Below are 27,601 nucleotides of genomic sequence, written 5' to 3' on the forward strand. Positions count from 1 at the left end.
ATATAAAACTTATCTCCTTTATAAAAAAAAAATATTAAAAACTAAAAATAAATTAAGTCAAAAATACACATGCTACTCAAGTCAATAAGTCACATAGACAGCCATAAAAATTTTGAGAACAAAAAATTTGAATTCTCTTTTATACTTGCAAATATCTCGTCCAAACATATCTCTATCAAAGAAACCCACTTGGATTAATCAAGTTTAACCTGTAAGGCTACAAGATAAGGGACAGTCCTCCACAGTTACCCTGGTCCCATCACAACATTATTTTCATGAAATCCTTGACCGCATCTGGGGTTTTAAGCCTATCCTCCATAACAAGTCGGACTAGGCTAGGGCCGAACATGTGCTAAATCAGGGTTCAGTGGTGGTAGGTCACCACACTCTGTAATCCCGGGCCCATGTCCAAGTAACCAAACAGAGGTGCTGCATGTTGGGTTGACAGCCCACAAGAGTGCACCTTGTCTCAAAGCCAGGGAACTCCCAAACCTAATTTTCCCATTTTCTGATTTGATTACATCACTCACTGCAACTGCAAAATCAACCAAACCAGAAGGAAGTTGAAAGCACAATACCACCCGAAAGAACCAAAAAATAAAAAAAGAAGGCCCTATGCTTATAGGGCACCCCTTCAATGATCAATCATCAAATGTGTTTCGGAAGGTATCTCTATATTATTATGATGGAAGCTTCACAACCATCACTGACTTGCCTTTGTCCCCACTGTTTTTAGGGTCTCTGGACAGAGATCCTCCTCACTAGAACTGTACGACTCCACAATCCTGCAAAAGATATACCCTCCCCATCCTGACCAATAATGCAAATCTTAAATGGTTTCAATCATCTGTCTATTGCATCATCGGGCTGTAGTTAAAGTGGTTAAGAGCATTTATTGAGGTCCGGTGTTCAAATAGTTCATGGTACAGATGGAACCCAAAAAGCAATAAGATGAGGTGAGATACTAACAAAGCATCAATTAATTTAACATTCATATCGGAAGAAATTATGGATACCAACAAATCCACACTAGCCAAACTGGCTAATACCTATGCAAATTAGGATCAACATGTCTCTAGTTTGTAACCCAAGGAAAAAAATAGACAAATAAAAGGATAAGGAACAAGAAAAAGAGAGAAATTAAAAAGATCACGAATGGTTACTCCAAGTTCATGCCTTGTCTCCTCAGTTTGTAGCTTTGACAATTTTACAGGGATGGAACTGAGGAACTTGCAAAGGTTGAACCTGGCACGTCATCATAAATGCTCGCCACGTCGAGACTACTCTTCTTGTTCTCACCTCCTCTCGGGCTGCTCCCTGAGCTGCTGTTTGAAAGCGAACAGAAAGTTGACTTCTGCAAGACGCCAGTTGGGGAAGATCCCAACTGAGGGCTGCCATCCCACCCTTCATTTAAGAGGCCAAGTGGGGATTTTGAGTTAATGCAGATCTTGCTGCCACCACTGGTGGTTTTGGTTAGGACCTCTCCTAAAGGACCCCCCATTGAATTTCCCCAAGCGATAGGTATCCAGTTAGTTTGCTTCTGGCTTGATTCGCTAATGTCATTGCTTATTCCCAAATTCATTTGGGCAGGCTCAAACTCCCGGGATAGCCTCAGCGGTGAGAGCGCAAGTTTCTCATGCTTTGGCGAGGAAGAGGATGATGAGAACTCCGAGGATGCCATAGGAATTGACATTGATAGCTGAGTCCAGTCTGATTTTACTTCTTCAGGCCAAGTAGAGACTGAGTGACAGGATTGGTCCTTGGGCCAATCATCCATGAACTGGCGAAGCGGATGATGGTCTTGAGTATCTTGATCACCAAAGTGTAGGAAAGAACCACTAAAGTCTTTAGAAATGTAAGAGTTCCTATGTGAAGGGTTGAGAAGTGAATCAGTAGAAACAAGTCCAAACTCTGCTTGGGAGGCTTCTTCCACTAGGAATTCTTGTTTCCCAATGTTATAAGTAGACTTGTTGGATTTCGGCTTAAGGGTAGGGGCAGACATCACCGAAACTCCCTGTTGACCCTGCATCCTGAAAAACACACCATCTAATTGATTAGAAAACGCCCAACACAGTGCATAAAGTAAAGTAGAAGAATGAAACAGAAACACCTCTAAGAAATATGCACAGCCATTATAATTACATTACAGTTTCAACGATAAAGGTCCTAATTCAAGTATCCAAACTAGTAGGAGTAGTCACTCTCACCAAAGTAAAGATGGAATGATGGGTTCTACAAATAAAGTAAAGGAAAAAGGTTGTTTTAAATTGAAATCATATAATAAAGCCTAGAAGGCATAATGAGAACTAAAACAGTTAAGGAAGCTCTAATTTTTCACCTGTTGACAAGGGCATCTGCAGAAGGATTGACAGCAACAGCAGGCTGCAAGCTTTTGAATTGCTGCTGTGCGGTCGTGAGGCTGCTGGATACACCACTGCTTGGCATCACTGACGTTGACATTGACGAATTCATAGGTACCCTCTTTGAATTACTGGTCTCAGAGACGGCCTGGCCAGGCTGGCCTTCCACAGGCTTTCTTGAACGATGGCGTCCCCTGTTGATGTGCCTTTCACAATACTTCTGATCTGCAACAGCATCTCTCGAGCAACGCCATTTCTTCCCATCTGTTCGGCGACACCTCCCAGGTTCAGGATCGTTGTTGCCAGAAAATCCCAGATGGTAAGCGCCCCACGCTACTATATCAAGATCAAAACCCCAAACATACATATGCATAGAACAAAAGACAAATCAGACAAAAGGGTAAAACACGAAGAACACGATTTCTGAATCAAACCCAGCATTTACATTCTAATTGCAAACCCTATCCTGGACTAAACTTTCTAACAACATACATAAAAACTGGAAATTCCATGCTTCCAACAAACAGTAGTTTAAGAACTTAAAACACACAAATTAAATTTCAATACGGATGCATTTCGACTAATCAAGATATCGTTTTTAATACAGATACATTTCGACCAATCAAGATATCATGATCATCAATAGACAGAGCTTACTTGAGGTGGGATTAGACGGACCAGACAAGCCATAAGGGTAGAGGGATTTCTTGATAGGTATGAGCAGATTGGAAGGGACAGGCACATTTGAAGTCATGTACTTGTAGATCAAGGCCTGGTGCTCCAGCTCAATCCACTGAGAAGGAGTGAAGGGTCCTCTAGCCCCAGTAAAAGTCCCATGCATGCTCAGATTCAAGCTTCCATAACCTGAAACAAAAATCATTTGCATCAAGCATTTGTCCGATTTACTATATTTAAAAATTAAAAAGATAAATAAAAATAAAAATTTAAAGTGAATACGAACAAGTCTCTTCTGCTAGTCCTATTGTTCTTTCCCCATTTGGTTTCTATCAATCTTTGAGCTGTTTCTATGACAAGACCTGAAAACCAAAATTTCTACAAAATGCCATATTGAAAAGACTCCCCAGGCAACAATTATAGCAACAACCCATCAATCAATTGCACAAAAATGTACCCGAAACAAAATCTCTGCTTTCACATTCACATTTCCCCAAATCCCATCTCATAAAATCCATGTCCAACATTGACCACCAACCCACCATCCAAAAAAAATAAAAAATAAAAATAAATACCTGGTGAGCCTGCATTCCTTGGGTAAGGAGAGGGAATGGGAGTGGGATTCCTCTGGTAGTAGGCAAAGTCTCCATCTCTGCTGAGAAAGCTTTCTGATTTGTTGTTGGAAAAGCTCAGCATTTGCTCCTGCCTGTGAGACTCAGCTGGAGGTGGAAGCAGTTGAGAATTAGATCTCAGCAGAGGAGTCCCCTGGTACTGCAATGGCATTGTCTTGGGGGAATTCAAGTCTTCGTTTTTCAGCATTTTTGAGTCCCTCCAGTCGTCCTCCGCCGGCCAAGATCTTTGCTGCTTGGCGGAGGCGGAGCCAGATCCGTCACCAACATTTTCCGCTGCCTCTCCTCCTCCGGCGTCGTGACCCACCAAACCCTCCAAACCCATCACCCCAAAATCCATTCCGGACACCTCCGCCAATCCACAGGCGTTGAGTTCATGAGCAGGAAGAGGAGGAGGAACAAGAAGGCGGTTCAGAGAGTTGGATGAGAGAGAAAGAGAGGCGCATCTTGTGTTGGGTTTCTTCTACTGTTTGAGTTGAGAGAGAGAAGGAGCTGGTTTTTAAACGAGTGGTCTTTGACAAGTAAAAAACAAATTATTGGAGAGAGAGAGAGAGAGAGAGAGAGAGAGAGAGATGAAACAGGGGAGGAGGGGAGGAGGGGAGGAGGGGAGAACAAACACACACACACTCCCACTTCTGAGACAGGCTACCCAAGCTTATCCATCACTCTTTAAAGGAGAAAATGTTGACAATTTTTTGTCAACTATTTTTTGACATGAAAATAAAATCAAATACATCATATGCATCATGTTTTAAACCTCTAGATATTTTGGACTCTCTGACAAATTAAAAAAAAAGATGTTAACGTTTATTTTTCAGTACATGTCATACAATAAAGCATGATATAATTTGTTTTTTTTGTCTCAATGTTAAGATTAGTAGATTTTATATTTACTTCCAAATTTTAAGTGGATATGCATAATTAATTTACTAAAATCTCCCTAATCATCCTCATTTTAGAATGAACTAGCCACGTGTTTATCAATCGGGGTTGGGATGAAATGAAAGGAAATCATTCCCGATTAAAAGGATTCCACCATTCCAATGTTAACTCAACATTTTGAAATGAAAACATGGTGAGATCCACAAGAAAATAGGAATTCAATTCCAAAATTTGAAGGAATTTGATTATTGAGATGCAAAGGAAGGGTTTGACTACTAACTACAATTTAATTAGGATATGATTTGTCTGTCTTAATACCAGTTATGATATCTAATATCCTTAATTTTCCATTTAAAAAAAAATTCTGAATTTATAATCCTCAATTGCTTTTTATCTTTTTGTTAAAATATGAAATATCAACTACATACTCTTTTAGTATTTTGTTGTTTTGACATAAATAGATCAAATATGTCAATGAGATACCTGTACTGGTACTAGCTAAAAATAAAGTCCTGAAGAAAATTGATGAACTGGAATATGTAAATATATATATATATATATATATATGTATGTATGTATGTATGTATGTACGGGCATTTTATCTTAAAGAATTTCTATTTTTTTTTTTTGTAAAAATAGAGACTAGTTATGGGGCTTACTTCACATCGAATTTCGACTCGAACTGTTTATTTTTCAAGTTGCACTTTCTAGATCATCTCTACAAGATATTAACCAAATCAGAAATGTTTGAGAGATATAATTGAGTTCAATGATATTGACGAATACTATATTCTAAGAAACATTGAAATTTCATCAAGACAATCAAATGAATAAATGATTTCGGATTGAATTGATTTTTTGGCAAGAGTGATCTATGAATGGATACTTAAAAATTAGACGGTTTGAACAGTTAAAGTTCGATGTGAAATGGGCCTCATAACTAGTCATCATTTGTCATATATATATGACAAGAATCCACATTAGTACTTGATGCAAATTTAAATGTTATATGTGTGCAGTTCATTTATGCACTTTCAGAAATGAATAGGCATTCATGCATGCAAGGAACTTGTTTTGTAATGAGCTTACATTTATAGTTGTGGAGTATCAATGGGGAAGAAATGGTTTCGAAAACAATTCTATATAAATTCGATGAAATAATAACAAAAGATAAGACTTTGCCTTGATTCAGAGAACCTTATCTGCCACCCTTGTGTTTAAGAATGGCCTCACATGAATATTGCAGTAAAAGTTGAGACTGTTAAGGCGTTACTATACATTTATAAAATAGATATATACCATTCTTAAACAGCTAATTAAACGTATCTCCATAACCAAAAAATTAGGTCAAGGTTATGAATGTACATAATTAATATTTGATGGTCTCACCTAAATTTTATTGTCAAACTAAAGGTGTTAACACGTTACAGACAACTTGTTGTACCATAAAAGTACTAACCAAACAATTAGGTCAATCACATAATGATGGAGAGGGGGAGGTTGAAATATTTCAATAAGTTTTCTCGATCTTCAAAATGTTAGACGGCAAAACCACCAGCTAGTCCCTTTTAAAATTAAAAAAAAAAAAAAAAAAAAAAAAACCATTACTAGTATGTTAAAGTTTCATGTTTACTTTAATTCATTACTACAAATCTATTTAATTCAAAACATCCACAATCTCATTAAATAAATAAACGAAGCCTCCCTCATTAAATAAATAAAAGACTTCAAATTCATTTCACACAAAATCTAAATGATTAATTTGTGAGTTAAAAAGTAAAAAGACAAAAATCTGTGAGGGCATTGATGTCACTTCACAAATTTATCAAGGCTCTGTATTCTTGTCTTTTACCCTAAAATAGTCCGCTAGGGTTTCGTGTTTGAGTTTTATCCGTCACCATTGGCAATTGGCACAGACTGTTTCGTATGGTTGCATGTTAAAACATGTTTGACGACGTGACCCTCCACACCCTCTAACCTAGACCACTCAGATCCCTTCTTCACTAACCTCCTTTTTGCCACCCTTCTCTTTTATGATTTGATATGGTTTCGAGATTGTTTCATATGCCTCCAAAACATTCAAGATTATCCACACATGGCCTCTAAATATCTTGTTTTATTAGAGAGAGATAAATAACAATCGTTGTGTGTCGACAACTCTGAACTGTTAATTATAGAGATGTGTTATTCACACATCCTTTTTTACTTTTCATACATCCTTTGTTAATTTCTGTCATTCGATATTCTTTAGTTTAGTCGATCTGATGGCCGTAAATTAAAAATGTGTGTATAAAGTAAAAAGAGGTGTGTGGATAGCACACCCCTAATTATATTATCTAACAATCAGCGTATTATAGCAATTACGTGCTTTTGAACCTTCCTTGTTATATAATATATACCTCATGCATGGCTTCCAAACTATCTTTTTCTTTTAAATAAATACTAATTATGCATTAACGTCTAAAACACGCTTGAATAATTAGTGAATCGTTGATTAAAGAGTTAACTAACAATCAGTGAATCGTAATAATTTCACACTTTTAAACCTACCTAAAAATAACATGACTAAAAGGCTCCACCAACGAGTGACAAATTTTGATCTTATCCAAAACAACTAGCATCCAAATCCTTCGATACATTTCAAGTTTAGATGCAAAAATGTGGAGGATGGTCCATCTGAATTTCTGGAAAGCCAAGCGTGTGTTGTGCATCCGCAGTTACTTAAAAGACAAAAGTCGCAATAAAACTGAAACAATTGCATGTCCTGTGGTTTCGACATGTCTTAGCCATGTATTAACGTTGGGATTATCACCACAGACAAATCTTCTTAACCGCAGCCCGAAACCAAAAGCTAGTCGTTCTATTTTGATGGACAGCTGGTGTCCATGCAACCAAATGTTACCAAAACTGTTGTTTACCACCTTAAATGCAATTAAGTTGTTTTTATACGACTCGGAGAATAAATTAATAATTTGAACTTATCTTTTACGGTATTTAAATTTATAATTTTTTATTTATAAATAAATATAAATATTACGAGACCGTAATGATTTAAGTGAGTGCGATTATGGTTTAAGAGTTTAATTTTTAGATTACTATATCACACTCAATTTTCGACCTTTGTGCAAGGTCTTACTTATCAAGAGAAATACAATTAAACAGTACTAAGTAACACCTAGTGTTTAAAATATCAGTATCAGTGAAAATATCGATATGCGAATTTGTAGAAATACCGACGGATATATAAATATCGATATCGATATCAGTTACTTTCGATGGAAATAATGAAGATTTAAAATGAAACTTTAGGATGTCAACCATTATTTGGACAAAATATAAGATTTTCTTTTTATAGTTAACATATGTGTTAAAAATATTAACAATATATGTCAATTTCAGCTTAAACTTAAAAAAATTCTGATTTTTTAAATATTTTTATAAAAATATCAATCTTATCGAAAAAGTTTTAAATTCGGGTAATTTAGCGGGGGTGATGGCATAACGGACGTAATGGGTTTATTTTTTGTATTAAGTGTGATGACATAATGCGGGGGTGAAATGAGCAGTGTGTTACTGTTGATTACCCCATAAATGCCACTGTTAAGACGCACTCCTAATCAATGGGCAGCATGCGTGGGTAGTAATTTTATTAGCTGAGTTGCTGAGCATGGAATAGGTTAGGGTAGGGGTAGGTATGGTTTTATGTAGTTTGGTTTTGTGGTAAAATTAAAATTAAAATTGAAACTTATTACAGTTTGATTCGGTTCGGCTTGACAATGGGAATTGAAGTAGAACCGAATCATTCGATTTGGTCCGATTTAGTTTCAAAAAATTGTGGTTTCGATTTGGACCTAACATATAGGCCAATTAAAAAAATAGAGAAACTAACGAAAAGTCTAAAAAAACTTTAGTTTTAATGAAAAATGACAAATAAAGGTATAATGAATAGTATCAGAGAAAGGTAAAAATGTGATTTTTCATTAAAAATGAACAATATCGAGAGTGTTTCGTTAAAATTCTCTTAAAAATTGAGATACTTTATAGGCCTGTTTCGATTTGGGATCCTCAATTTTTTTTTTATATAGTTTTTTTAGTTTGTTTTGGCCCCCAAATGGGAAAGAAAAATAGTTTCCAGTAATTGATAACCATTGTACTAAAATTCAAGAAAATCTCTGTTAGATTTGTTTCAAAATCCAAAGTAAAAAATAAATCGCAGCAACTAATAATCACTATACTAAAATTCCAGTATCCAAATCCAAATTCATGTATGGACTCCACCAAATAACCAATTACACCCCAACACCTAATTTGCTAACTAAATTAAATAATATTTTATATTATGCAGTTAGGTTCGGTTTCGATTCAGTACCAAATATTAGGAACTGAAACCAAACTGTCATTTTAGCTCTCTGTTCGATTTCAAACCAAAACCCTTTCAAAACTGCAAAAACCCTGTAGAATATTACTCTTGTCAGACTTAACCCCAACTAAAATAACAAGGGTTCGGACAATTTTGACCTCTCCATTTTGGCTTAAGTAAATGGACAAGGGTAAGTAATAAGGGGTTTGGTCTGGGGATTTTGATCTCATTCATGTATCATAGATTGGTAGGGTGGGCGGTGTGTTGATTCCATTTAGGCAAGCGGCAGTGAGGGGAAAGTGGACTAAGCAAGCTTTAAGAGATAGGGGATGAGACCAAAATATGCATTGGTTGTTTAGGAACATGTTGAGGACGTATGTGAAAGTACAAACACTTTTGTTTTTTCATACGATGTGTAAGACGCTTATTGATACAAAGTACTCCTCATCATTTATTTTTGTCCACCACTATACTATACATGGTTCAAAAAATTCAATGGCCTTGATCCTGGGCCCCTAGGGACAAAGAAAGTCGGAGAGACTCGCGTAGTGAGAGAGACTAAGAAAGAGCTAGTTCGGGAGTGTAAAAGACAGACCACTGGTCAATAGTAGAAGGTAAAACGACCGCTCAATGATGCTATTGATGCGAGTAGTAAGGAGTCTTAGTCTCAAACCGATTCGGTCGGGTTTTAATGTCCTATTTCATCCGCGTATTGGTTTCAATTTACCAAAAGAAAGGGGTGGGGGTGTTAAATAGACTTGCCAAAAAGTCATTGGTAAAGATGAAATAACACGCTATTGTTTTACCCAAGGTCATGATCTTTGTCTTCAAAAGTTGCTCTCTGGATATTAGCCTTATTTAGGTGCTGAAGAATCATAATTCAAAGCATGTGGCCTACGTAAATATTTTTCTACCTTAGGTCCTATAATATTATTATTCAACTCTATTGGGCTTGCATTAAATTATGGCTTCTAGAATATTGACTCATTTACATTTAATGCTATAATTGACTCGGCCACTCAAACAAACTCTAGCTACGTCCTAATTAGCACATTAACATATAAAACATTATGGTGTTCCGAAGTACCATATATTTTAAGGAAAACTAAAGAAAAGTTAAAAAAATAATCCTTTTTAATGAAAAGCCATTTTTAAATGTATAGTGAATAATGACAGTTAAAGGTAAAAATATGGTTTTTCTTAAAAAGTGAATAGTACCGGGAGTGTTTTGTTAAAACTCCCAATATTTTAAGTATTTTAACTTTTAGATCTTAATTTTTATGTTTTTGACCAAAATTATCAACATTAAAACGCTCTTAGGGCTGGTTTGGTATTGCTGTGCTTTGAAAAAAAGCTGATGTGAGAATAAGCGGCTGTGCTGTGAGAATAAGCGGCTGTGAAATAAATCAGCAGAGTGTTTGGTAAACTTTTTTGTAAAAGTGCTTTTGGAAAAAAAAACAGTCTGATAGTGGATCTTTTCATTAAAGGAGCATTGTAGTTCTATGTGCTTTAAAAAAAAGCCAGTTTTCCAAAGCTACAAATTGCAGCTTCAGCTTTTTCCTTTGATTTCAGCTTATTCTCACAGCAGCTTCCAAAATAAGCCATTTTTTTTAAGTTTACCAAACACCAAAAACACTCCCAGCTTTTTTTCATAGGAGCTTTTTTTAAAATCACCTCAACCCCAAACTGGGGCTTAGTATTGAATACTCTAAAACACCATAAAAATATGTAAAAATATGTGCATATTGTAGACGTATGTATTCTCTTCAAGAGTCACCAATTACTCATCAACTCTTGTTCAATGATGTGTTAAATAAAAAGCTTGTCAAGACATCATTTTTTTTTGGGTGAAACAAAGACCTCACTTATTGATGACAAATAAGGTTGAAACTCGCTACCTAGTGGTATAATTTAGTGTTGTTCATCTCTGTTTGTAAATAGTAGATCATAAGATTAACATTTCCAAACTACCTTATTTTCGAATTTGTATATGAAACTCTCTAATCAGGTAGTATCCACCTAGCCCATTGCTAGTACCGCGTTTTTCATTCAAGGATTGCACCATCGGTTTATTCGTTCTACCACACGACACGATTGTGTTAATTAATGTAAGTGCCATACACAGGGATCCTATGATGGGGGTTGATTAAAAAAGTATCAAGCCCGAAAGGTTTGAGAGTAGTGATGACGTGTCGTATAAGCTTATTCCTTTTGAGATGGGAAGAAAGGCACGCTCTGGTGTTGGCGTGGCCCATTGTGTGTTTTGCGTCAGACTTGCCACAATTTTAACAGGCGATATGAACTCGATGTCATGTACAAAAAATCTAGCCCTCCAATTTGAAAATTGATAAAAGTGGTTCATGAATTTGTACATTATCAATCATTTTGATCATTCTGTGAAAAATACTATTAAGTAAAGCCAAAATGACAAAAATACTCTCAATTGTTGTGGTCCATTTTATCTGACAGGAAGAGAGATGACCAATGGCACTAAGAGAGAATAGAAAGATAGATGTGTTTGAAGGGTTGTGTAGAGGATGAGTTATTCCCCATACGTAATGCCTTTATTTATAGTAATAAGGGAGGGAAAAAATCCTTCTCCTCTACTTACTACAAGTCCTAATAGGGAAGAATAATTAGAATCAAATCTAATCTAGGATTTACACAATCACACTTAAATAAGAAGTTTATAACACTCCCCATTGAGTGTGTAAATACACAAGTAGATTCGGCATCATGTAGAGTTGAGGAAGTTGACTGGTCGGCACTAATTCTGGGAACACTTTAGTCTCAAATAAGGTAGGAACTTGCATAAGGAAGCAAGTCTCACAAAAAACCCTATGGCTATGGTAAAAACCCGAGTAGGGACAAAATCCATAGTCTAAGGAAAAATGTGTGAGAAATGCAAAGTCAAATGAAACATCTACGGGACATCATCAGGGATATGATCAACCCAAGGTAGGTGCCTCGTCAGAACCTCGTTAGGTAGCAAAAATTTAGTGGGAAAAATGCAGAGAAAAATAATACATTAAGATCAAGCAAGTATAATTCAGGATATTCCCCTTGAATTTGACATAATTCCAAAGAGAACTCACAATGTTACAACTTAGAAAGTTTACGCATACCAATTCCTTGAACAAGCTTCTGAAACGTCACCTTCAGTAGTGATTTGGTGAAGTGGTCGGCCAAATTATCTTGTGAATGGATTTGTGTGACTTCAATCTTCAGATGCTCTTACTGTTGATGTGAGAAGAAAAACTTCGACGCTATGTGCTTGGTGTTTTCTCATTTGATGTAACTATTCTTGAGTTGTTCGATGCATGCTGCGTTGTCTTCATAGATCGCCGTCGGGATATCAACGACGAGGTAAAGATCGCAGAAGCTTCGAATATGGCCCACAACTGCTTTCAGCCAGAAACATACTCGAGTTGCTTCATGCAAGGCGAGAATTTCAGCATGGTTAGACGAAGTGGCAACTAAGGTCTGTTTAACAAGCACACGTGTGACCAACGTGTGGAAGCGTCAACCAAAACCATAAAATATCTAAATGGTTCGCAATGAGGGTGAATCGGTCCACAAATGTCCCCCTAAACCCTTTGTAGAAAAATAAGAGGATTCGAGCAAATCTTGTCAATAGAAGGCTTAATAATAAGTTTTCCCATTAAGCAGGTTTGACATGTGATTCTTAGAATCAAACCTAAACTTCGGGTTAGTGGATGCGCGTGTGATGATTTGAGGATACGGTGAATTGATATTTGTCTAGGATGTCTCAAACGATCATGCCAAAGTGTAATTTCGTGCGCGGTCCCTGAGGTAGGGCCGGCCAGATACTGGCTCTCTATAGGGCGTATGGTCATAGTATACAGATCACTCGGGATACGCTCTATTTTCTCTATAATACACTTCTAGCCATATTCGTAGGAAGTGATGAACATAAATTAAACTCCATTTTCTACATAGGTTTAATTGTTGTAATTATTGTCTCTAATGTCCTTGAAACTCAACAACGTTTTTCCGGAATGTGGAGAATATAGTGCCTCATCAATTGTCAAAATTGTACCAATGGACAACATTATACGTGTCTTACCGTATCTTTTGATCAGGTTGGATGGTCCTAGTAGGATTGTCAGAGGTGTATTTTTAGGTTTGAAGTTAGTGAAATAGATGCGTTCATGCAAAATGGTGTGCGTGGTTGCACTATTTACCAGACATCTAACTTTCCTACTAGTCATACCTAGAAATAAAAATTAATTTGAATTGGTTACATGCATAAAAGTTCTTAAAATAAATACCCATTCAAAATAATTTAAGTATTCAAGGATGTTAATTAAAAAACTTAATATCCAAAAACAAATCACCCACAAATAATCCAAACATAAAGGAAATTGTTAAAAAAAAAAAACAAAAAAAAAAAAACAAAGGAGGTTAGCCACTAGGTGGAATTTGACCTAATTGTTCCAAATAACAACTAAAAATAGTTCATTTTTAAGATTCTAATCTTCCATAAGGGTAGTATCCTCCTAAAAGTTAGAAACCTCAATCTTGGTACTCTTCGGTTCATCCACTTGCACAAAGTTTGATTCAAACTTTTTACGACGAGAATGATATTCAGTTACAACCTTCTAGGGAGCACGACAAACACGAGACCAATGGTCCTTTGAACCACAACGGTAACACATATCCGCAACCATGGTTTCAAGTGTTTTGCCCTTATTCTTGAAGTTTGGGGCCTTGGGAGCGAGGTTAGGGAGCTTCTAGGCTCAGTTTCCCCTCTTAGGTGGGCCTTGGTTCTGTTGACCTTGACAGGATGGCTTATGGTTGCCCTTACCAAGCGTATGTTGGCATTTTGGGCATTGATTCATGCTATAATGTGCTTCAGTCACAACAGTCACTCTAGTAGGTCAAGCTTTATGGTTTTTCATCAACAGATGATTCAATTTTTCAGCGAGAAGTAAAATAAAGATCAAATCTAAAAACTTGGTGAACTTCTTAGCCCTATATTATTGCTGCAGGACAATATTAGTGGTAAGAAAGGTCAAATAGGTATTCTCCAGGAGATTCTCTTCGGTCAAGTTTTTGTTACAAACTTGATAAGTGATTGGATTTGACAAACTTCATAATTATATTCATTCACAAACTTAAAGTCTTGGAAGCGCAGATGCTGCCAGTTATGTCTTGCTTCAAGCAAAAAAATGTCATTTTGGTGATCAAAACGATTAGCCAAAGTGATCCAAAGTGCTCATGGATCTTCCTCAGTAAGGTACTCGGTTTGCAGTGCGTCATGAATATGTCTTCGGATGAAGATCATGGCAGTGATTTTCTCAACTTCGCTAATCAGATTGTCTGTCTCATCTTCAATGGCGAGACACAAATTCTTTGCGGTTAGGTGAAGCTTCACATCTTGGACCCACTTGAGGTAGTTCCTTCCAAATACCTCTAAAGCAGTGAAGTCGAGTTTGTTCGAATTCGACATGTCCCTATCACAAAATAAATGGACAAGAATGTGGTTAGTACAATGGAATAAAAAAAATCAATCCATTCACGTAGGAGTATAACATTCAGGTTCCAATAGACATGTATTAGTTTAAATTTACATGAAAAAACTTAGGATTTTCATGGATGATGTTTTTAAGGAAAACTTCAAGTTTTCAAACAAGGCATGTTTCTAGAAACTTCAGGTTTCGAAAAATAATTATGAACTTCAGGTTTATATGTTCATGCAGACAATGTTGTGTTCCTTCCTAGTGCAAAATTATGGTTAGTATAATGGCACAAGTAAGGGTGTCGAAACCACAGGGACTGATTGAACCTTATAAATTGCTAACTTTGAAAGAACCCTAACTAAAAAATGAAAGTAACCAATTGAGAGTAGTTTTTGTGCTGTAAACTTAATTAAATTAAAATACAAGAATGTAGCAGCGAATAATATATTGATGTGGAAGCAATGGAGATGAGGCCAGGGATTCAAATTCACCATTACAAAACCAATTCCATGGTTATAAAGTTATGCCGTATTCAACTACCAACCTGTTTCCTGAGTTCGTTTTACATATATATGATCAACCATATGATGTGTGGTTTTGATCAAATTCTCCTAATCTGCAACCTAATTGGAATGTTCAACTTCGGTTCCTAATTAAGAGTCTTTCGCATGCAAGAAAATGTTAAAGAACCAAAGAAAATACACGGTAGGATGTTTGCATACCATTCTCTTCATTCATTCACATGTCTACCAAGATTAAGCATGATGTTTACTATAATTTTGATTAAATGATCTGTAGTTAACCCTGATGGTGATCCAACATTAAAATCAACAAACAAATTTAACAATAGGTTCAGTGAATGAAACAGGAAGCAGATTGATAAACTGAATGCTTTAACTTAAAACCATGGATCAATATTGCAAGGCTACATCGAAATCCCTAGCTATGAACTTAGTTACACATCATGTTCACATAAATTAAAACGAAAACGCACATCATGAGTGGAAAGAAATTAAGCAGTTCTGATGTAGAACTTCTCCAAGAACAGCCTTCTGCGATGAGTCTTTAGTAGTGGAGAAACTGTATGGAACGGCTAGGGTTTTCTTAAGAGTGAATGAAAATAGAGGAAAAATAGGTTATTAGAATTGTGTAATTCACCTAGAATAAAAAAGGAATGTAAAAGTGGCTAAAAGGCAAGTTTTTATGGGGTAAAAAAGGTTGGAAGATATTCCAAAGTGATCCCAGCAACTTAGCCTTTATTTTGCACGTTTTTGCCTTATTTGGCACCTTTAAAAAAATTGGTGCCGTGGTCTAGGCCCAAAAGCTAGGCTTGGGTAGACAAGGGCCTTGCATGAAAGCAAGCCCAGGCGTCACAAAGAAATGGGCCATGAGTTCAAGCCCAAAAAAAGAGGGGGCCTAAATGGGCAATTATCTTGCATGACGCGGTGCGGGTGAACTGATGCATCAACTGCAGGCTGGAATCCAGTGTGGTTGAGGACACGGCTGCACTAGCACAAGGCTGGGATCCTGTGCAACGCTGACACGGGGGGACACCAAAGCCCAATTGGGCTGGTGTCATTCGCGTGCCGGGTTTTGAGAAAAAAAACCTATATGCACAAAAATGGGCTGCAGATATAGGCCCAGATGGCATGGCCCATAGTAAGGGCGCTAATCTTATGCAACATATACATAGATGCACCAGCAGCAGTAGATGAGATCTAGTGTGGTGGGAACATCGTGGCCAACAGGTCGGTGTTGGGCTAAAATGAGCGCCAGAGCCCAAAGGGATGAAGCTTTGCAGAGAGACAGGCGAGCCCAAGTGGGCTTGGTTTTTTGATCTAGACACCTCAATGCGAGCTGGGTTAACTCACCAGAAAAAAAGATCAACGCCACTGCTTCAGGGGGTCGTGTCGTGGTGCAAAAATCAAGGCGAATGCCATGGGTTCAATGACAACCCATAAGTTTGAACGGAGAGTGAAAAACTCTAAACGTTGTATAACTCTAGAAATTTTCGATTTGAATTTCAAAGAAAAACATCGAATTTCAGGCAAATACTTGTCAGTGACGACTTTAGGTCGTCGATGAGGTAGTCGTGGTGGCTAGGCATGGCTACAGGCCATGCTATTAGATAGTTCAAGGGAGGCAACGTCGTATAGGCGTCGAGTTTAAGGTTTGAGCCTGAAGTCGTGGCTCCAGGTTTGAGTTTCTCAGCTCGGGAAAAGAAATATGACCTATGTGACATGGTTGGGTTTCAACGAAACCCTAAAAAAATCCTTTGTAATTTTTTTCAATTCCACATTATAGAATTAATGAAATTTCATGCATATTCAACATATAAGTCATTGCATGAGCAGATATATGATGCAATTCATGGCAATATCAATTCACATAATTCAATAATTATGAATATAATGCATACACAATTTATGTAGAATCTAAAATTCTAAAAAATGTAAAGTTGGGTCATGCATTATGGTGAATGTTCATTCTATTAGGGTTGCAAAAATATAAAGATAAAAATCGTTGTTTTGAAAGAACCTAATTATGTGATGATATTGATGAATTGGTTTGATGCAGAAAAACTTCCACGTCAGATTCCTAAGCGCAATGGTAGGAGAGTGTTGAAAACCTGTTGTGCTCTATTTTATCTAACAGGGAGAGAGAGAGTCGGTGGCATAGAGAGAGAATAGAGAGAAAGATATGTTTGTAGGGTTGTGTAGAGAATGTGTTATTCCTCCTACGCAATGTCTTTATTTATAGTAATAAGGGAGGGAAAAAAATCCTTTTCCTCCATGGAATACAAATCCTAATAGGAAAGAATAATTAGAATAAAATCTAATTTAAGATTTACTCAATCACACTTAAATAAGAATTTTATAACATCAATTTAATAAATGATGGACCAAAATGATTTGACAATCAATTGATGATATTTTTGTCATTTTCGCCTTATTTAACTGAGTTTTCATTGAAATACCAAAATGATTGATGCTAGACAAACTCATGACTACTTCCATTAATTTTAAATTAAGGACCAAAGTGAAAAGTTATGCCAATATTAGAAACCATTCTGGTAAAAAAACCAAAATTTTAAACATTAAACATATCATATGCTAGAGTTTACAAGGAAAAGCTGAAATTTTGGGCCGGGCTGAACATGAATGAATGGGCTGGACCAAATCATGATTAGGTAGTTCTACCCGATGACATTCCCGCCACAGAAAAAGAAAAAGAAAATTCGTTTGCCTCCCATCCCAACTACCTCCATTTCTCTCCAAATCCCAACTCAACTGCTACTCCGCTCAGCTCCCTAGGGTTTCTCAGAGCCAGCCATGGCCCTAATCTCCTCCTCGCAAACCCTAACCCTAAGATCCACTTCTCCAACCCTCTCTCTTCCTTCTCATCCATCTCACTTCGCTATTTCCCAATCACCACCTAACAATCCTCACTCTCTCTCCCTCTTCTACTCTCCGAAATCAACGACACAGTTTAGCGCTAGACGACTTGTCGTTCCTAGAGCCTCCTCAACCGAGGGCACCGCTGTGGATTTCAACCCCAGTATCGGTGAGATCCTCGGCGACGTTAGCATTTTCACCGCCGCTGGTGATTCCGTCCAGTTCAAAGACCTCTTGGTTCCGAACGAGGTCACTTTTCTACTTTTACCCTCTCAAATCTCTCTAATTTTTCTTAAATTATTGATTGGATTTGTTTTTGTGATTTTAATTTCTTCTGGAGTAACATTTTAATGAAATTATAAAGATACTTGCTATAATAATGTGCAGAAATTATGAAATTTTTTTATTTTTTCTTGATTTGATGTGGTTTATTATTTTTCAAATTGTTGCTTATTTATTTTGTTTCAGGGGGTGGCTGTTGTTGCACTATTGAGGCACTTCGGATGCGTTTGCTGGTAATTAGTCTTCTTAACCATATTTGAAATTTGGGTTTGGGGCTTGTTTTTTTAAGTTGCTGGATGTTCTCTAGATTTGTTACTTTTTTATGTGCTTGTTTTTTTGAAGTTGGGAACTTGCTGCATCTTTGAAAGAAAATAAAGCTAGATTCGACTCAGCCGGTGTGAAACTAATTGCAGTCGGTGTTGGTACTCCTGATAATGCTCGTATCCTTGCTGAACGGGTATCTTTAATTTCCTCCTTGTGTCACCACAGCGTTTCTTCAGCTGCATTTTTTAAAGCTGTGTTTGCTGCTGTAATTTTTGACGGTTATATCTGCATTTTTATGCATTTAATGAGTATCACAATCGGATATGGCATGACAAGAATGGGTATGCGTGAAAAAGCAATATGGTTTTATTTGATATGTGTCAGGTATGCATCCACATACATCCCATATACATGTTGGATCAAGGAATGAGATGCTAAGTTTTTTAGCAAATGATTGTGATCCTTATATCTGATACATAACATCATTATGAGTGGTGAACGTAATGTTACATTAAGCATGTTAGTTTTCTGATCATCAAAAGAAAGCCACTTGACATGAATATCTGTTCGGGGTCTTGTTCATGGGTCACAGATACAGGCACTTATTTTTTAACATCTTGTAACCATCAGATGTGTATCTAACAGTTTTAAGTGTGTTGGGCATTACCATTTATCTAACAGTTGAAGGCTACATAATATTTTCTGGGAACAGTATTTACCTGTACGAGATTCCTGTAACATCTCTTTATAGTACTCATCAGAAGAACTAGTTGATCTGTTTATCAAGCAGATGTCTTTGTTGAGCGTTTATTCACCCATTGCAACAGTCCTTCGACACTTATTGCCCTTAAGAAACTCAAACTAGTCCCGTTTGTTATGTAATTTTGAATAAGTGGGTGAAGGGTGAAGAGAGAAGTTAGTGAGATAATGGTTGGAGGGAAATAAGAATAAGGGAGACGTAGTTTTTTATGTAGGGTGATGACAGGAAACATAAATTGTACACTGTGTAGTTAATGTTGGTACGTAAATCCGACCGTGAATCTGCAAGAAAGTAAAGAACACAAGATGTATCGTGGTTCACCCCAATGTTTGGGCTACGTCCACACTGATATTGTATTTTTCTAAGAGGATTGAGGATGAGAGGGTGAGAGCTTCTGAGGGTGAGAGAGCTCTTCCCATGGCCTAAGAATTGGCCTCCCCCAATGAGGACAATGAGGAGTCCTTTTATAGAATAAGTGCTCCTCACTTATTACATATTTGCCCCTTACTTTATTACATAATTACATTTGAGTCCCCCCAGTATTTATACGAGATCTAAATACGGAGACCCCAAGTATGGTACAAACAATATGCATCTTCAACTCTTAAATGTGGAAGGATCTAAAGTTCCTCATCTGGAGGTTGAAGGTGTGTTTAAAAGTATGTGGTTTTATGGCTCTTGAATAGGGCGCTTTTATTATATTAACCGGTTCAGAAAAGTAGAAAAAGTAAGAAAGCCTATGAACCTTCAATGATTCTAAGCTGTATTAAGATGTGTAGAATTGAGACCCTTCTTGTACCTGTTTCCTTGACTTTCTTGATCAGAAGCATGCAATCACATACGGCTAGCTACTATCATGTCATGTCGTGTTTATTTAAGAAACAGTTCGGTTGATGAAACATTGACATGATTGATTAATCTGATCACTTGATTTCTTCATATGCTCAAAATGTTCCAAAATTTTAGGAACCTTTTGACAAAATGAAACAAACATCATTTGTTGAAGTCTCATTCAATCATGCTATCATAGAACGGAACCTAGTTTGTTTAAATAAGCATGTCACGTGACATGATAGTGGTTGATCATACTTGTTTATATGCTTTCCAATTGGAGAAAGCTATTTACACCTACTTTGGCCTTAATGTCATTACTTAGTTTGCTTAGGTTCATGTCGATGATGCCGGACTTTGGCATCAGTAATAGGTCTGCCATAGCAGGATACTGGACTTTGGCATAAGTAGTAGGTCTGAAGTTTCTACGTCACATGTTTAGAGAGACTTGGACTCAGATTATAGAAGAACGTGTAATCATCTCTTCGCAAATTATGTTCAAGGCATCATAGCATTTGAATAAGTTTACAAAACATAAATCCTATAATTCTCCTTAAATGTTTAAACCAATCATTGCGATTTCTTAATTTAGTATGTGCATACTGATGCCATGGACTTTATATCTTGATCTCTGGGCTGATTCTTTTCCCCATGATGTCCTATCTTCAGTTACCATTTCCAATGGATAGCCTTTATGCTGATCCTGATCGCAAGGTAATCTATTTTGTAATTTTTGTCTTCTCAAGGCAACAAATTCTATATATACTTTGTCTTGATCGCAAGGTAATTCATTTTATAATGTGCTAAATTATGTATGTTTAACTGGTGAATCTCTTATTCTGGTGAATGTAACTCTGACTCAACACTTCGGTTATAGGCATACGATGTTTTGGGCTTATACTTTGGACTTGGACGAACTTTCTTCAATCCAGCTAGTGTATGTTCATTTCCTGCTTTCTGCTTGTTATCTTCAATCCAGCTAGTAATTTTTATGATATTTGTGTATTTTTGGAAAACTATGATATGGCAGGCAAAGATATTTTCAAGATTTGAGGCTTTTCAGAAAGCTTTGAAGAATTATACCATTGAAGCCACTCCAGAGGACAAAAGTAGTGTGTTACAACAGGTTTAAGCTTTTGATGAATTCTCTATAATATCTTATTAGGAGTTATATTAAGCAGATAACCTGGTCGACGTGGTGGTTGATTCAACCCACCCTAAATTTTTTTAACAGATGTTTTACTTTTCTTATTTTCAATATAAATCAGGGAGGGATGTTTGTCTTCAAAGGTAAGCAATTGTTGTATGGTCGGAAAGACGAAGGGACTGGTGATCATGCCCCTTTAGATGATATCTTCGATGTTTGCTGCAAAGCTCCCGTCTCATAGATCCAGTGGAGTCTCCATACGAAATACAGAGACTCATTCATATTTCATGCAGCAGAGTAATCAGACCATCGGACAGTCCGCCTGTTCGACCGTGCCTGTCTTAACGTTTGTATAGTTAAAATTCAAATGTATGCTGATAGATTGCATTTATCTGGCTGTAGTATATAGATTGCCATACAGAATGGAGTTCGTTGTAGTGTGCAAGGCCCGTATTTGCTCAGTTCAATAAGAAGTGGTCATGTGCTACATTGTCTTGCCAAAACATTCGTGCCAAGCAGCACGCTACTTTTCCCCCTTCACAAAAGCAATTTTTCACCTTGATCTTCTACATACAAAATTAAAAACGGGTCCGATTTTTCTTCTTTTTTATGCATTTGGATATGATATCTTGTTCATCTATTTATTTCGCTTTGTTAAATTTATATTTATTATCCAAAAATAAATATATTTTGAGACACTTAATATTTACTTTTTGCCCCAAAAAAATAAACTATGAATGAGGTAGTGAATTATGAGGTGTAATGGTGTATCACCGTATGTATGTTGACAATAAGATTGAACATTTAAGGTTTATTTGGAACTGCTTAAGTAGAGAATAATTCTCAACATGTAGGAGTTTATTTAAAAATCTTATAAAAAACATACACGCACATAAAAAGTGCTTCTAATGTTTGGAAGTGCTTTTATGTGTTTCTACGAAGAAAGTTAAACATGACTAGAAGCACATTCGAGAAAACATAAAACCGCTCCCGGGACACATGTCCAGAAGTGTTTTTAAAATTTGTACAACTCAAACTTTTGGACTTCGATCAAAGTACCCAATTTATTGGTATTTGAAGAGAATTGAGCTTAAGATCAATTATTTATAAATGTAGAAAATTACCATTAGACTCTTAAACTAACTACCAATAACAAAATAAAATTAATCTTTTTTTGCTTATAAACAAAATTAATCTTTAATATGAGAGAAAAAAGATCAAATGGTGAGCGCAAAGATGGAAGAAAATGGCAGGAAGATTGGTTGAGTCGAGCAGAAAGGGAAACAAAAATAAAATAAAAAATTGCCTCATTAGGGATCTGGAGCCGTCGGATATTTTGAACGGTGAATCCTGTGTGTGTACGGACGGGTAAGAAACCTAATCCTATCAAAACTCTGTTTGTTAGTTAATTTATTTACATTATGATTTCTAATACCCGAAGGAGAAGGAGTACTCTCTAGGTACTTAAGGTAAACTCTCCTACTCCTCGTTTGGATCACTTGTAATATTTTTTGAGAACCTGCAAGTGTGTTTTCTAGGTTTTGGTTGCCATGGAACCTCAGCCCAGAAGGTTGTACGTGGCTAACTTACCGAACAAGTTTACTGAAACTACCATGAAAGAATACTTCTGCAAGTATGGTGAAGTAAAGGACTGTGTGCTTATCGTAGACAAAGTTACTCGTAAACCTAGAGGATTCGGCTTTGTTTCCTTCACTCACCCATCGGTGGCTGAACAAGTCATGGGAGAAGGGCACATCATCCTCGGTAGAAAGGTATGTTTCTATCTATGTTTTCTAAATTTGTACCAACATAGGTGTTATGATTTACGTTCGACCATGGCGCTGCATCCTCAATCCATGAAGAAAAACCTTCCGTTCGAAGAGCAAACGAAAAACCTTCCGTTCAAAGAGCAAACTTTGCTAACTCATGTGCCACTTTGTTACCATCACGCCGCTGCCACACAACAAAAACCAGGGAAGCATCATCAATCAGGCATCCTGTGCCACCTACCTAAACATGCAAGCCTCAGTTGAATTTATAGCCTCCACTGCCCCTCTTGCATCCAGTTGAAGCGCAATATATAGTTCGAAAGCCCATGTCTATTGCACCTTGCTGCCACTTATTTTCTAGCATATCTAACTTTTGTTCAAATTTTGTGAATCTGTGCGTTCTTTTTACAGTTTAACTTTTGGTGTATTAGATAGTGACCTCTCTTGTCTTTCTTGTCTTTCGTTTTCCAAATTATATGATGTAGGTAGATGTGAAGACAGCTTTACCAAAGAGTACTGTGAAAAACCAAAACCAAGAGGACCAACATGCTCAATCCGAACCATCTTATAACGCCAGAAGGATTTTTGTTGGAGGTTTACCACACAATCTAACGCAAGAGGAATTCAAGAACTACTTTGAGAAGTTCAACACAGTTACGGATGCGGTTATAGTATGTTGCAAGGAAAGTGGCAAGTCCAGGGGCTTTGGCTTCATCACTTTTGAATCAGAGGACGCCGCGGATGAAGCCTTGCAGAACAAATATCATGAATTGAATGATAAATTCGTGGAGGTAAAGAGGGCTGTGCCGATGGTTACGAATAAGAATCCGGTCACGACATATGACCGTAACCGAGTAGAATTCGATTATGGAACAAGGCCTCATCGGTTTGGAAATTTTGGAAATTTGTTATATAGTGGTGTTTACTGCATTAGTTGTTTGAGTCCTTATGAGGTTGGACACCAAGAAGGGTGCCGTCCACTTGGTTATCTTTTCCCTTATATAGACCATCAAGTCTAATTCTTAGGGGTCCGATGGGTTAATTACTTGTAGTTTCAGACCTATTCGGATTTTGATAAATGAATTTGAGATATAGTATTTGTTTATGAAGGCCTTATCGGCCATGACATATGAAACTGTTATTCACACTTCAACTAGGTACGCTAAAGAGTCTTTGAAGTGCAATTTCTGTTATATTTTTATAAAATAAAATGAATGATGAGACTTTATGAGTGTTAACACCAACTCCTTTTATATTTGAGAATATGTTTTTGTTCAGAATTAGTCGTTTTTTAATTTAAAATATGTTGAAACCTTGAACTAGAATTTTTTAGATTTTACGAACTGTAGACAAAGCAGTTGTGGATTAAAATTTAAAAGTAATATTTTTTTGTTTTTGCTCCAATTCCGCCCACCCGAAACTTTTCACAGGTTTATGATAGTGGGCTTTTGTCCAATTCAATTGATATAGATTACTCCTAAATCTGGCCCATAAAAATAGGTCCATTTTGTGACTCATTGGTTCTCATACAGTTCACACCATGTCAACAAAACAAAAGAGTTTATCACAACCAAGGTATAAAATATCGATGATATCGGAAATATTGGTAGTCCAAAAACAGGAAAATTTTGATGGAAATATCGGGATATTATCGATATCGATAAAAATTGAATAAAAACCATGGAAATTGTAAGAAAAACTTGGAAATTTTTATTGAAACTTTGCAAGATGTTTATTTAGTCAATTATCTATTAGTTTATCACAAAAAATTGGAAGGAAATGCATTGCATGATGGATTTAACTGATTTAAGTTGATTATATAGCGAGTTGGCAAACATTGTGAGTGTAGAAAATATGTAGTAATTAATGAAAGAAGTTTAAACACACCATAATCATTTATATATAATGAATTAGTACAATATTTTACACTTTATACATTGCATGGTAAGATACATGAGTGACTTAGTACCACATAGAGTTCCAATGAGGTTCAAAATTTTCACTATCTTCATCATCTCTATGTGTAGAGGAAGTGTATTGTGAAGAGTAGTCAGCAACCATGGCAATGACTTTCAAAAACCAAAACCCAAAAGTCAATAGGAAACTGAATACTTCGGTATTTTTTGGGATTTCAGGATTACCAAACAAATGGGATTTGGAAACCAATCCCATATCAAAAATTTCGGTATTTTTCGGGATGGTTTTGGTTTAGGACTTTTTCGGTTTGGGTTTGAGACTTTTTCGGTTTGGTTTGGGATTTTCGGGAATTTTTTCCAGCCCTACCATGTAAGTGACCAAATAAAAAATAGAAAAATTAAAAACCACATGTCATTGACTAAGTAATTAATTGACACAATTTAAAATATAATACTCAAGGACAATTACTGTTTAGAGTGAATAATAAAGGCAATTTTATTGTCTTTGCTCTTCACTAGCGGGTGAAGATGCTCTAAGAAAGAAGTAAAAGTGCAACCAAATTCAGCCTCTTGTGACTTATATAGGGCTTAGGGTTCTGCTAAAAAAAAAAAAACTTATTTGAAACAGGACTGTTAAGGTGTTGTTACAAACAAAAATCATATGATGTTATTGTGTTAAAAGATAAAAAAAACATGACGATGCATGATACGTTTCAAACACCACTATCATAATGTCCCTATTACACTTATGTCCAATTTGAAAGGGTTTGAATTTTCCTTTACAGAAACACCCTACTTACAATCCCAATAGGTGTAAACCCAATGATTAAAAAAAAAAAAAAAAAAACTAATGAAAAAAGCTTGAAAACTTTGAGTTTTAACGATAAGGACAAAATAAAGGTAAACTGAATAGTACCAGGATTGACTTTTAGTGTAAAAATGTGATTTTTTGTTAAAGTGAACAGTACCAAGAGTTTTTCGTTAAAGTTCCCAAGTGTAAACCCATATATATATATATATATATATATATAGGAAGTCTTTAAGGGAAGGAATTCCCTTTTTTTTTCTTTTTTATAAAAATGGAGATTAGTTGTGGGGTCCACATGATATCAAATTTTAACGATCCGAACCGTCTATTTTTCAAGTTGCACCTCATAGATCATCCTTACAAAATATTAGCCAAATTGAAAATATTTAAGACATCTAATTGGGTTAAAAAATATTAATGAATATTTTGTTATATAAGAAACAATGAAATTTTATCTTGATAATTAAATAGGCAAATGATTTTAAATTGAATTGAATTTTTGTAAGAATGATCTATGAATCGAGACTTACAAACAAAACTATTTAGATCGTTGAAGTTCGATGTGGAGTGGGCCCCACATCTAGTCCCCATATTTTGGAAAAAAATGAAGATCCCATATAAAGAGTCTATATATATACACCCCTGGGAATGTGAGAATCGTAGTGATCAAATTAGAATGGCTTTTAATACACGTTAACTCACTTTCTTCCTTGTATATTTAGGGATTTTCCTCTCCTATGAGTGGATTTGAAAATCTAGTTGGGTCAATTGGTTGTTGCGAGTTATATATTAGTTATAGTATAAATAGTAGTATGTTGTCCCATATTGATAAATGCATATGTAATACCAATTGTAACTCCTATATATACTCCACTTTGGAGATCAATGTATACACAATAAATTCTCAAATATTGTCATATATATTTTTGGTATTTACCATGTTTAGTTTGATATGGCATCAGAGCAGTTCGCTCTTGGTGACCTGTGTGCTTTAATTTTGTGCCCACCCTTATCATGATTTCCTTAAAAAAAATGAATAGTACTGCGTTATAGTACAACGCCTTGCTACAATACCTTAAACATTGGTTGCCACAATGTTCGTGAACAGTGATTTGCTACAGTGTTTTGGTAAATTGTTTTCATTCCGCTGCGTATCTTTTGTGCCTTTATTGTTTGTAATTTAGTTCAATGACTCAATATAATTATAATGTTGTTATGCATCTTGGTGGAACAAATAAATGGATAATTGATACTGGGACCACTGATCATGTAACTAGTGACCCTAGAGTGTTTGATGAGTTATGTGATGTGACTATGTTCGTGATCTTTGTATTACTAGTGCAAATAGAGCACATTTCCCTGTGAAAGGTGAAGACACTATCTCTCTTACTCCGACCCTATCACTGGTCCATGCTTTGCTTGTTCATGATGTTAAGTGCAATCTTTTGTCGGTAGGAAAACTACTTGATACCTTATATTGTTTTGCTCACTTCTACCCTACGTATTGTTATTTTCAAGATATTCAAACTCAGAAAATAAGTGGTAGTGGTAAAAGAATAAGGGGTTTGTACATCTTGACTATGAAGGATACTGTTGTTTCCGATTCAAATAATCACCAAGTTTTAAGTGCTAAAGTGGATGACAAACATCAAATTTGGTTGTGGCATCGACAATTGGGACATCCATCATTCAATTATATGAAACATCTATTTCCTTCTTTGTTTCGCACTTGTAGTAATTCAGAGTTAAGTGTGAAACATGTGCCATGACTAAGAGTCATTGTGCTTTCTTTCCCATAAGTGATTCTAAAGCTACTTTGCCATTTGATTAGGTTACTTGTAATGGATTCCGTTGGTTTGTTACTTTTATTGATGACTGTACTCGATTAACTTGGGTGTTCTTGATGAAAAATAAGAGTGATGTTCCTTAAGGTCTTCAGGTCTGATAACAAGGGAGAATATGTGAATCACACTTTGGCATGCTTTTTTCGTGATCAGGGTATTATTTACCAGACGACTACTCCGTTTACACCCCAACAAA

The 27,601-nt window shown here is 36.2% G+C and overlaps 3 protein-coding genes across 6 annotated transcripts; 2 read left to right on the forward strand and 1 right to left on the reverse strand.

Annotated features, from left to right (window-relative positions):
- Window positions 1-962: 962 nt before the first annotated feature.
- LOC126591464 (growth-regulating factor 1-like) lies at window positions 963-4,299 on the reverse strand. 4 transcript variants are annotated; one of them, XM_050257180.1, is made up of 4 exons: window positions 3,611-4,299; window positions 3,039-3,224; window positions 2,339-2,693; window positions 963-2,030 (listed from the first exon to the last, which is right to left on the reverse strand). In XM_050257180.1, exons 1-4 carry the CDS (start codon window positions 4,002-4,004, stop codon window positions 1,208-1,210), a joined length of 1,758 nt encoding a protein of 585 aa, XP_050113137.1. In that variant the 5' UTR covers window positions 4,005-4,299; the 3' UTR covers window positions 963-1,207. The 4 variants fall into 4 exon arrangements, with proteins under 4 accessions (XP_050113137.1, XP_050113132.1, XP_050113126.1 ...); XM_050257175.1 differs by having other exon boundaries at window positions 2,339-2,696; XM_050257169.1 differs by having other exon boundaries at window positions 3,018-3,224.
- A 13,319-nt stretch (window positions 4,300-17,618) lies between these two features.
- Window positions 17,619-21,555, forward strand: LOC126591490 (thioredoxin-like protein AAED1, chloroplastic). The gene is made up of 7 exons (XM_050257188.1): window positions 17,619-18,033; window positions 18,253-18,299; window positions 18,409-18,523; window positions 20,591-20,635; window positions 20,799-20,858; window positions 20,952-21,047; window positions 21,190-21,555. The coding sequence occupies exons 1-7, from the start codon at window positions 17,722-17,724 to the stop codon at window positions 21,307-21,309; spliced, it is 795 nt and encodes a 264-aa protein (XP_050113145.1). The 5' UTR covers window positions 17,619-17,721; the 3' UTR covers window positions 21,310-21,555.
- A 127-nt stretch (window positions 21,556-21,682) lies between these two features.
- On the forward strand, window positions 21,683-24,075 carry LOC126591498 (heterogeneous nuclear ribonucleoprotein 1-like). Its single transcript, XM_050257199.1, has 2 exons — window positions 21,683-22,840; window positions 23,323-24,075. Exons 1-2 carry the CDS (start codon window positions 22,619-22,621, stop codon window positions 23,854-23,856), a joined length of 756 nt encoding a protein of 251 aa, XP_050113156.1. The 5' UTR covers window positions 21,683-22,618; the 3' UTR covers window positions 23,857-24,075.
- Window positions 24,076-27,601: the final 3,526 nt, after the last annotated feature.

The sequence above is a fragment of the Malus sylvestris genome, chromosome 2 (assembly GCF_916048215.2).
Source record: "Malus sylvestris chromosome 2, drMalSylv7.2, whole genome shotgun sequence".
Classification (NCBI taxonomy): Eukaryota; Viridiplantae; Streptophyta; class Magnoliopsida; order Rosales; family Rosaceae; genus Malus; species Malus sylvestris.